The sequence below is a fragment of the Amblyomma americanum genome, chromosome 11 (assembly GCF_052857255.1).
Source record: "Amblyomma americanum isolate KBUSLIRL-KWMA chromosome 11, ASM5285725v1, whole genome shotgun sequence".
In the NCBI taxonomy this organism is placed as follows: Eukaryota; Metazoa; Arthropoda; class Arachnida; order Ixodida; family Ixodidae; genus Amblyomma; species Amblyomma americanum.
Window position 1 is genome coordinate 49114763 of NC_135507.1, and position 9993 is coordinate 49124755.

Consider the following 9993-nt stretch of genomic DNA (forward strand, 5'->3'; position numbering starts at 1 on the left):
CTTAACGAGTTTGTTTGTTTTTTTTTTCTCGCTGCTCTTCTAGATAGCTACAGCGGGTTCGGCACCAGGCTGGTGAGCTTGTAGGAGAAGCCAACTTTTCGACTGCCTTGAGGCCGCGCGAAGTGCATGGGCAAAGGAGAAAGTGGCTATAAACATAAAAAGATTGCGGCGTGAGCCGTTGAAAAAGAGATGGCATTGAAAGAGTTGAGTGGAGTAGGGAATGGAGAGAAGGATGAACGGGGCTGGGCAGCATGATATACAAAGCAGTGATGGCACGGCATTGACGGTGAGCCCTATTGCATGGGAGACAGTGTTCATTAATGCATTAGAGGCTTCGTTGTGCCCAGTGATGTCGAGAATTCCTTAGTATTGCCTCTCTTTTTTTTAAGGGGGGACACTGGTCTTTGGGACCAAAAAATGACCTAAAAATCAATTTTTTAGAAATGACATTTGTGGAGCCTATAGCTATTATTGTTCAACTCTACCAGTTTTCTCCTCCAGGAAATTTGTATTTTGACCATAATATTAAATTTAGGTCACTGTGTCGGCTCAATTTGTGCAGGAGCAGGCGATTTAACACCATTAAAATTTTGGACACCTGGCCGTCTTAGTACGTCAATATCTCCACATCTATGACAGATAGACATGACATATTGTTTGCTAAGCTGAAGCTGAAGGCACACTGTATGCAATAATCGAAGCACAATTGTTCAGTCACGCTTCAAGAATTTGTAATTTTGCAAAGTTCATCTATGCACGATATTCACACTTTGAATGCTGCTATTCTAAGTGCTGTAAAGTTACTAATGAGGGCAAAATGGAAAAACTGCTCTGATTATTGCACTCTTTACTCACCATACTATGTAGCCATGGGTTAAAATTTTTTTTATTGAGCCATATTTTTGTACCGAAGTACTAATAAATGATTAATTAAAATTAATCTTCTCAGGAACTAATGAAATAACTAAAAAAGCAATTTCATATTTGAAATCAGTATAAAAAACTCAGCAACGTGATACAGTTTTATTAGGATTGTACTAAAAATAAGGAAAATAGGTCTAAGACTAATGTCCCCCCTTAAGCCTTCTGCTGTGTTCGGCTTGGACAAGCGGAGATTGTGTTGTAATTTAATTTCCTTTTTTTTTTTCATTTTCTTGAGGTCTCAAACTCCCCTCTCACGTTACATTCGTGGTCACCTTATATACGGGCAAATACAGTAAACTACACTTCACCGATAGCCGGAGCTTTGACCACAGCAGTGGCCTAGTGGTTTGAACAACCACATTGTATGCAGAAAGTGCTGGACAAGGTTCCCAGTACCAGCCAGGTTTTCAGTGAGCACAAAATTTTTCTATGCCTGGCGCTCGGTTTCTCTGGGGCAAAATGCTTGGGAAAATGTGCCTTTGACCCCATTTCAAGGAGACGAAACACAGACCAATCGGTGACACTCGTCGACTAAGCTGCTATTGTGCCATTTAAATTACTAAAACATCATTTTTAGAGCTAATATTTCCTCATTTAATGCTCTAGTCGGATACAATTCAAGAATCAGCAGATTCCCCTCAATGGAGACCCTCTGGTGAATGGTGTCGACAATTTTTCTTGACGCCGCGTTTAATCCGATTAAGCTGTGACTATTTCCCATTCATCTGCCACCCCTGCAATTTCACGCTAGCAGGTCCAAGGGGATTGGTCAAGGAAAAGAATCAATCGACGCAATTGGCTGGAGGGGCTCCTTTGAGTGGAATTTTCCGCTTTGTTCTTGAGTTGGGTCCGACTATAGTAGAGCCTCGATGGGTCTAAAAATTTACATACAGAAAACCAAGGTAATGTTCAACAGCCTAGCAAGGGAACAACAGTTCACAATTGGCAGCGAGAGCCTAGAAATTGTGACGGAATACGTCTACTTAGGGCAGGTCGTGACAGCTGATCCGGATCATGAGAGGGAGGTAACTAGAAGGATAAGAATGGGGTGGAGCGCATACGGCAAATTCTCGCAGATCATGAGTGGCAGTTTACCAATTTCCCTCAAGAGGAAAGTGTACAACAGCATAATCTTACCGGTACTCACCTACGGGGCAGAAACGTGGAGGCTAACGAAAAGAGTTCAGCTTAAGTTAAGGACAACGCAGCGAGCCATGGAAAGAAAAATGATAGGTGTAACGTTAAGAGATCGGAAGCGGGCAGAGTGGGTGAGGGAACAAACACGGGTTAATGACATCCTAGTCGAAACCAAGAGAAAGAAATGGGCTTGGGCAGGGCATGTAATGCGAAGGCAAGATAACCGCTGGTCCTTGAGGGTAACGGAGTGGATTCCAAGAGAAGGTAAGCGTAGCAGGGGGCGGCAGAAGGTTAGGTGGGCGGATTAGGTAAGGTTAGGTGGGTGGGAGATTAAGAAGTTTGCAGCCAAAGGGTGGATGCAGCTGGCAAAGGATAGGGTTAATTGGAGAGACATGGGAGAGGCCTTTGCCCTGCAGTGGGTGTAGTAAGGCTGATGATGATGATGATGATAGTAGAGACGTCATAGAGATCACAAAACTAAGATCAGAGCAGCCAACATAACAATCGCATTGTGTTCGTGCTGCACTATCTGCAAATGGTGCATGGTGGTACATGCATATCCACTGTGCTTGCTTCCATCTCATTAGGCGCTGACCGGGGAGAATGCTACCGCAGAACAGGCAGCAGAGCTGTTGGCGCGCCGTTTTGAGCGACCAGGTCCCCGACGCGAGCCAGTTGTTCTCCTTGTGGACGAACTTGACCTGCTGTGGACGCGCAAGCAACAGGTCCTGTACAACCTGTTCGAGTGGCCCACCAAGCCCAACTCCAAGCTCATCGTGCTGACCATCGCCAACACCATGGACTTGCCCGAGCGGCTCATGTCCAATCGCGTCGCAAGTCGGCTGGTAGGTATCCAGCTTTGGGTTTGTGTTTGTTTTCACTGCTGCGGAAGCAACCTGCTCTGTGAAGTACTTGATGAATGCAGCAAAAGGTTGACTTGTTTCACTGAGAGAAGTGGTTCTGGGACATGAATGTGGTGATGGAGAGCCGCAGGAGATGAGGGTAGCGGCTTAACAATGATGACGGAGCAGATACAGTGAAAGCTCGTTAATTCACAACTCGTTAATTCGAAATTTTGGATAATTCGAAATAGTCATCGTGGTCCGGTCCGCAGTGCATAGAAGTCTATGCGCGTAACAGCTCGTTAATTCACTCAAAAATTGTCGCCACCACCCATAATTCGAACTGCGCGCCGCTGTTGAAAACCATCGTTGGAAGCTTTCACGGCAGAACGATAGATGGCACAACCATCGGGGCGCCGCTAGGGTGCTGGAACAAGTACTAACCAGTCTTTCCTGCCGCGACTGCTTCGAGGAACGACGTTTTAGTGTTTTAGCCCTTGTTTTGCGCGCCGCTTGCTGTGAGCTTGTGTCCGCGAGATGTGTTCGCGTGAGAAATACTGCGCCGAGACGGTGAAGGAGAAAGTGGCGATTTTACGCGAGGTGGACGAACGGAAGGCCAGCAAAGTGGAAATCGCGAAAAAGCACGGGATTCCACCAAGCACGTTGTCGGCCTACGTCCGAAATAGGAAGGCCATCGAGGATGCCTACGAAGCCGAAGATTTCGCCAGGACATGAGGACATTGTCGCTGAAATTGTTGGGGAGCAATCTGTCCCAGAAGAGGCAGAAGACGAGGACGATGACGAGGAGCAAGAGCCCGTGCGTCCGTCCGCGGCAGAAGTTATGGGAGCGCTGAATGTCGCGCGCCTTTTCTTCAGCTTTGAAGAGGGGGAAGAAGACCCTGCGTCGCATTCGCGCGCTAGAAGACCGAGAGACTACGGTAGCCCTCAGAGAGAAGAAGCAGAAGATGATAACAGATTGTTTTGATAAATAAATGTTCTTCGTGCCCTCCGGGCATCAAACGCGTCCATTTCTGCTCACTTTCGTTAGTTCGAATTTCGGTTAATTCGAACTGGCCTGGCGGCCCCGTGGAATTCGAATTAACGAGCTTTTACTGTATATATGAGTGGTTGCAACCTTGTTGGGCCTTTCCCTTGGATGCGCACTAAGTCTCTAGTATCAAGAAATATTGTGACTGCACGTTTTGCTTCGACATCTGTGCTTTGTGGCACAGTGTTGGAAGAGCGCACTGTTGGACTTGAATTAAGAAGTCCTTGAGGAAGTAAAAGACAATTTGAACACCGACTAAAATGCACTTATGGAATCCTGTCATTGCTGTTCATGCAAGAGAAGATAAGGGGTTCAGTAAAAAAGCAAGGGCTTCAAGGACGTGATGAACCTCTTAAAAGGTCAAATTAAGTCGGCTGTCTGTCATTTGAGAATCACTTGGCAAAGATGAGCTGAGCTTCAAAGCATTTCTTGGAAGTTACCATTGACTAGAGCGCATTTGTCATTAGGTGAGTACTTTGCAGCTGATGCCAGATGGCATTTAATAATGTCTGTCTGTGCTTCTTCACAGGACCCTCGTGGTCTGTCTCTTTCTGTCATTGTGTGGCACCCCTCATTTAATTTGTTGTTGTTTATCTCCTTTTTTTTCTGTAATGTGTCAGGGTCTGACAAGGATGACCTTTCACCCCTACAACCACAAGCAGCTGCAGGAGATTGTGCTCTCCCGCATGCAGGGCCTGGAGGCCTTTGACCCCGACGCCGTGCAGCTGGTTGCAAGGAAGGTAATGAGGTCACCATTTCAGTCCTACTGCTGGGTTCAATATGTAGTATTTGCTCCCTTTTCTATATGCTGCACTGTAGTACGTGTTTAGGTCACGCACGGTTCATCAGTGGTTATCAGCAGAGTTCTGCTATAATGATAGTTTTGCATTGCGGACAGAGCCAGTAGGAAAAGTATTGGCACGTTTCAGAGTATTATTGACAGATACTGGATTTGGATGAGTTTTGGTAAAACTTTAGATTGGTCACAGAGAGAAAATGCAGGCTAAAATAATGGAATGTGAGCAAATATTTTATGTCTATTTTCTGCATGTAGTGAAGTACCAAGATTGAAATACTAATCAGTTTTGGTGATTATAAACATGCTTCATTTGTTCACTTTTTAGCAGCTCAAAACTTAAAATGATTGATAGTAACAGTAGCCTTCGTTTCACTGCTCAAAACACAGGTGGCAGCGGTGTCCGGAGATGCGCGACGTGCATTGGATGTCTGCCGGCGTGCCGCCGAGATCGCAGAGCTGTCTGTGCAGGACAGCCCTAAGAAGTTATCGAAGCATGTTGTTGGCATGGCACACGTGGACCGTGCCATCCAAGAAATGTTTTCTTCACCAAAGATCCTTGCCATGCGGTAAGCTTCTGCACAATGCCTGGTTTCATATTTTTCTCTAGCCATGCTCTCTCTCTTCATGATAGGTGTATACCCTATATATATATATGATATGTGTGTGTGCGAGATGGTAGAGATTTATTTTGAGTTGTCGTTTCGAATAGAGAAATGTCCTTTCTCAAGTCTTGAGAAAGGACATAGGCTGTGTCTGAAACGTCGATTTAAAATAAATTTCTACATAACTGAAGCGTTTCTCAACCTCACATTTTACCTCTAACAGCCAAGTACATATGTTTATCTTTCTATGCTATGTGTATGTGTGTTGTGTGTGTGTGGGGGGGGGGGGGGGGGGGGGGGACAGAACAGATTTTAGAATTCAGTGAACTTCAATGGTTAGAATGTATGAATGTCCTTGCAAGTGCCAAGATTTTTTTGCGCTATCATTTGAAATGGTCACGTTAATTTCTGATTAAAGTCACAACAGTGTTCAAGCTTCTTCACACAATGTATGTAGTGTCGGATGGGGTGGCCGCATAATGAAGTCACCTACGGGTATAGTGCATTTCTAACTCAGGAATGCTTGCAGATGCAAGCGCCATGAAACGTAAATCCTGCGCAGCATTGCTTGACAGCATCAGACAATGCTCTTCGAGTGACATCTCACCAGACCCCACCCAGTGTTGTGCTGTGCTGAGAAGCCTGAACATTGTTTGTTCTCTAATCTGCATTCCACTTTCTGCCTCTTATGGTTATCCTTATCATTTTCCTTTCTAAAGCACAGTGTGCCTTGTTCAATTTAATTTCAAGCCTTTAAGTTAGTCGTGATGTTTTAGCGCAGCTCCATAATGAGTACTCGCAGCTTATGACAGCTGTCATACGATTTTGTTGTGAGCGATGTAAGTATTGTGCTGTAGCTCTGGCTGTTGTGCTCTGGCTGTAGACGTAGATGATGACACATCTTAATGGCACAAGCTGCACGTTCAACTTAGATGCTATCAATGCAGAGTTGCATTGGCATCATCAACAGCTTCTCATCCTCATTCGTTATAGTGGTGTGTTTGTTGCATGAGTGGTACAAATATTACCACTGGTTAAGGCTATCAAAAAATGATGTGCTACTGCGAAACAGTACCTTCCAATCTTTCTTTTAGATGATACATTACTCAGTTTCATCATTTAAAGAAAATGTTATTTACCATGTTGTCTTGAACTATGAACATAGTGCAAGAGCTACCTGCACAATGATGATAAATAATAAAATTTTGCTTTTTGAGATTGATAATTGCTTTTGAAATGCGCAAGTTTCTGCAAAGGCAATAGTCAGTGCAGTAAGGCTTTAATGTGTGCACACATCTTTTTGGCCCTTGTCACTCAGCCAAGAAATTAGTAATGCTTCTCTGAAGAGCTTCGTCAATCCTATTGGAGTCTTTCGAGGACAAAACAGTCTGCAGGCTCAATTAAGCTGCGACGCTGTAAATCTAAATTTGCCTTGGAAAATGATGATGGTGTTGATCAGCGCTTTCCTTCTCATCTCCACGGTGACTGTGGGCCCAGTGTTTTCGTATTGAATCCCTTCTCACTATGGGCCACCTCAATCCTTTTTGCTCAGGTGTCTGTCACAGCAAGAACAGATCTTCATGAGGGCAGTGGTTGCGGAGTTTCACCGGACTGGCGTTGAAGAGACAACATTCTCCAAGGTCTACAACCAGCACATCACCATCTGCAGGCTCGAGGGCAAGTCTCTTTTGCTGAAGTCATCAAACAATCACTTGTACATTAGCACTGCAGCAAAGATTGGAACTGCCACCGTGTATGGCTGAACCCACTGACATAATGGCCATTCTTGATGACCTCGCTCGATGCTCTTGAGGTCTTTTTAAAGGCTCAATACCCTTGGTGGCCTTGGCATTCTCCATGTCCTTGGGTTTTTTATTTATGTTGAAAGCCCGACATTCTTCATTTGTGACAACTTGTACTATTTGGGTTGCTTGAGGCATAGGAAGCAATCGAGCTAATCTTTCTCTACTTAGTAAAGAACGGAAAATTTTGTATGACGGCTCTTTCTTTTTGCTTTGACTGATATTGAAAGAGTTTGTGTGACTTTGTGTCACTATTTTAATCTTAACAACAATATTCTTCCAGCTTCAGTGTGTCCGCACTTCATTATGTTGCTGCAAAGCCATGTGGAAGTCAATTTAGTTGAGTTATTAGTTGTTGTTTTTTTTGTTAATGAGGACAATTAGAAACAGGCAGAGCATTTGTTGACCGGTGTGGACCAGCTCTAATGGATGACTGTTTGCGTCATCATCTGTATATTGCTAATCCTGTTTTTACTTTGTGTGCGTGTGTATGCGCACACGCGCGCGCTAGAACAGATATTGCTTGGCAGCAGAGCTCTTTTCGCATTGTGAGAACTGCAAAATCACCTCACTGCTGCTAGTGTTACTCAATTCCTCACTGTGCCCCAACAATCATAGTGTACACCAATTATTTGCTGCTGCTGCTTTTTATGTTACCTTTTCTCTGGTGTCAAAATGCAGTAAAGAGGAGTGCTAAACGAGTAGTCTCTTGTCTCTCTCAAATGCAGGGTTCAAGCCACCAACATTCTCCGAGGTGTCAAGCATCAGTGCACGACTTTCAGGCTGTCGCCTGCTCCTCTCCGAACTCAGCACAAACGACCTCTTCCACAAGATCCAGCTCAACGTCAGCGTTGATGATGTCAACTATGCACTCAAGGGCTCCTAGATGGCAGCATGCTTTGCTTAGTTTTTCAAAGAGTGTTTAATAGTTTAATCTATAGCTGTCGCCAAGTAACTTCCCTAGTTTAGGGCTCGCAGAATCTCTAAAATAGAACAGTTTTTCGTAGGAAAGCCGTAGCTTTTGTTCCACTAAAATCAGCATAAAAAACCAAGTTTTCTATGTCGGAGAAATTCCACTTCATAGCACGAGTCATGTTGCTACATTATGCGTTATGCCCTAATTATGGTAATTATGGAGATGTTACGATAGATTGAGTTGGCTTTTGATTCAAGGCTCGAAGCTTCATTTTTGGTAAACTTAACCAAATAAGACTATTGCAAGCTGCGGAGTTAGTATGTACAAATGTTTTTTTTTTTTTTCTATTCCTCACGCCAGCTTTTTCTCACATCAGTATACTGGCATGTTGTATGTATTTGAATAGCGGGGTCAAGTGTTTTTCTACACTAAATTTGTCCTAGTCGTTTCATTCTGTGGAGGCATTTTTAAGGTGGCAGTTTAGAACTTCAAGTTCTAATTATGACAACTAAGTCTAATGTAACGACTTCCTTTTTTTTTGGCTATTTCTCTCTTTTGACTGTCTTAAAACTTGCCTCAAGTCATTCTATGAAGCTTCCACTGATGCATAGCCCAGTTCTTTAGATTCAACTTTTACAACTAGAACTTGCTCTTTATCTACACTTTATGATATCTTTCTACTTTTTAAGCTGCTATGCTGATTCAAAGAGTCTTCCTAAAGATCGTTTAACTGCCGGTGGAAAAGTTATTGCCGAAGGTCATTTATTGCTCGTGTGTAACGTTTGCACATGTTCCCTTTCCTACAGTTGTTTACATGTTGCTGTTTGTTGACACTTGAGCACTGACGTGCTTAATTCCATGAGCTTTGATACATCCTTTTTTTATCATGACAAAGCAAAGTTTTTAAATTGTTTTTACAAATTCTTTCGATGCCTTTTTCCACATTTGACACCACCTATTTGGTGCGAGGATTTTATGTGCATTTTTTGGCCAGCTTTTACTCGGAGTGTAAATATTTATAGACGGGCTCGGCATTTCCATTGCAGTGGCATCCTGTCAGCCCAGATGTTGCGTTATTGATGTTTTGATAAGATGAGGAGTTTGTACTGTTTGATAGTGTGTGTAAAAAAGACATTGCAATCCCATGCACTGTGCATACTGCTTCGCTCATTTTTATAGCACCTCATATGAGCCTTAACTGAAACGTTTAGTGTCATATTAACCATTATGCCAGTCATCTGCAGTTTTGTATGCCAGGGAAAGAAATTTATTTTTGTCTTTTCCGCAGGAACCTTCTCATAGATGGTACTTGTTGACTTGCAAGATATATATCGCACACATTTTCACTATTGTTCTTGTTGAACGCGTACACTGCCACTTTTGCTGCAATCCAAGCTGATGTCACGGTTTGTCGAAATCTCTGTGATGCTACAACTAACTAGAGAAACGATGGTCTCATTAAACTGTCACGTTTTATGTGCGGTTAGTTGTAGTCCAGTGTGATTCCAGTTGTGCGTAACGGCCACGCTACAGTGAACAGCAAAACAGCGATTGTGTCAAGCAGCATCATTTGCTGATGAATGTCATGTGTTGCTGTCATCTGCAGAGCTTGAATTCTGAGCAGTCTACCAAGCAGAATAGTGAAAGACAGCTTTCCTTACTAACAAGTGAAAACAAGCCCTTGCAGTATTGCTCTGCAGGGTCACGGATAAACTAACGCAGGTAGCTGAGCCAGCTGTGTCACCAGTCATCGTCAGGGCTGGTGACGCAGCTACTGCATCACCTGCATCGGTTGAGAGGTAGGAGCACCAGCTGGATTGTGTCGACTGCAGGACAGTGGCCCCTTGTAATGCTTTCCAACCCTATCCCAAGGTAGCTATGGCCGCCTCCTGCCCCAGAATGCTTCACAGTTTCATTTCCACG

At 43.8% G+C, this 9993-nt stretch overlaps 1 protein-coding gene across 2 annotated transcripts in view; it reads left to right on the top strand.

The window, feature by feature from the left end:
* Orc1 (origin recognition complex subunit 1) overlaps positions 1 to 9556 on the top strand; it is a 29041-nt gene extending 19485 nt beyond the window's left edge. For both annotated transcript variants that reach the window (XM_077643755.1, XM_077643756.1), the window contains exons 13-17: positions 2649 to 2906; positions 4572 to 4691; positions 5138 to 5316; positions 6905 to 7029; positions 7883 to 9556. In XM_077643755.1, the coding sequence (XP_077499881.1) occupies positions 2649 to 2906; positions 4572 to 4691; positions 5138 to 5316; positions 6905 to 7029; positions 7883 to 8040 (840 nt within the window). In that variant the 3' untranslated portion in view covers positions 8041 to 9556. The remainder of the gene's footprint in view (positions 1 to 2648; positions 2907 to 4571; positions 4692 to 5137; positions 5317 to 6904; positions 7030 to 7882) is intronic.
* The last annotated feature ends 437 nt before the right edge of the window (positions 9557 to 9993 follow it).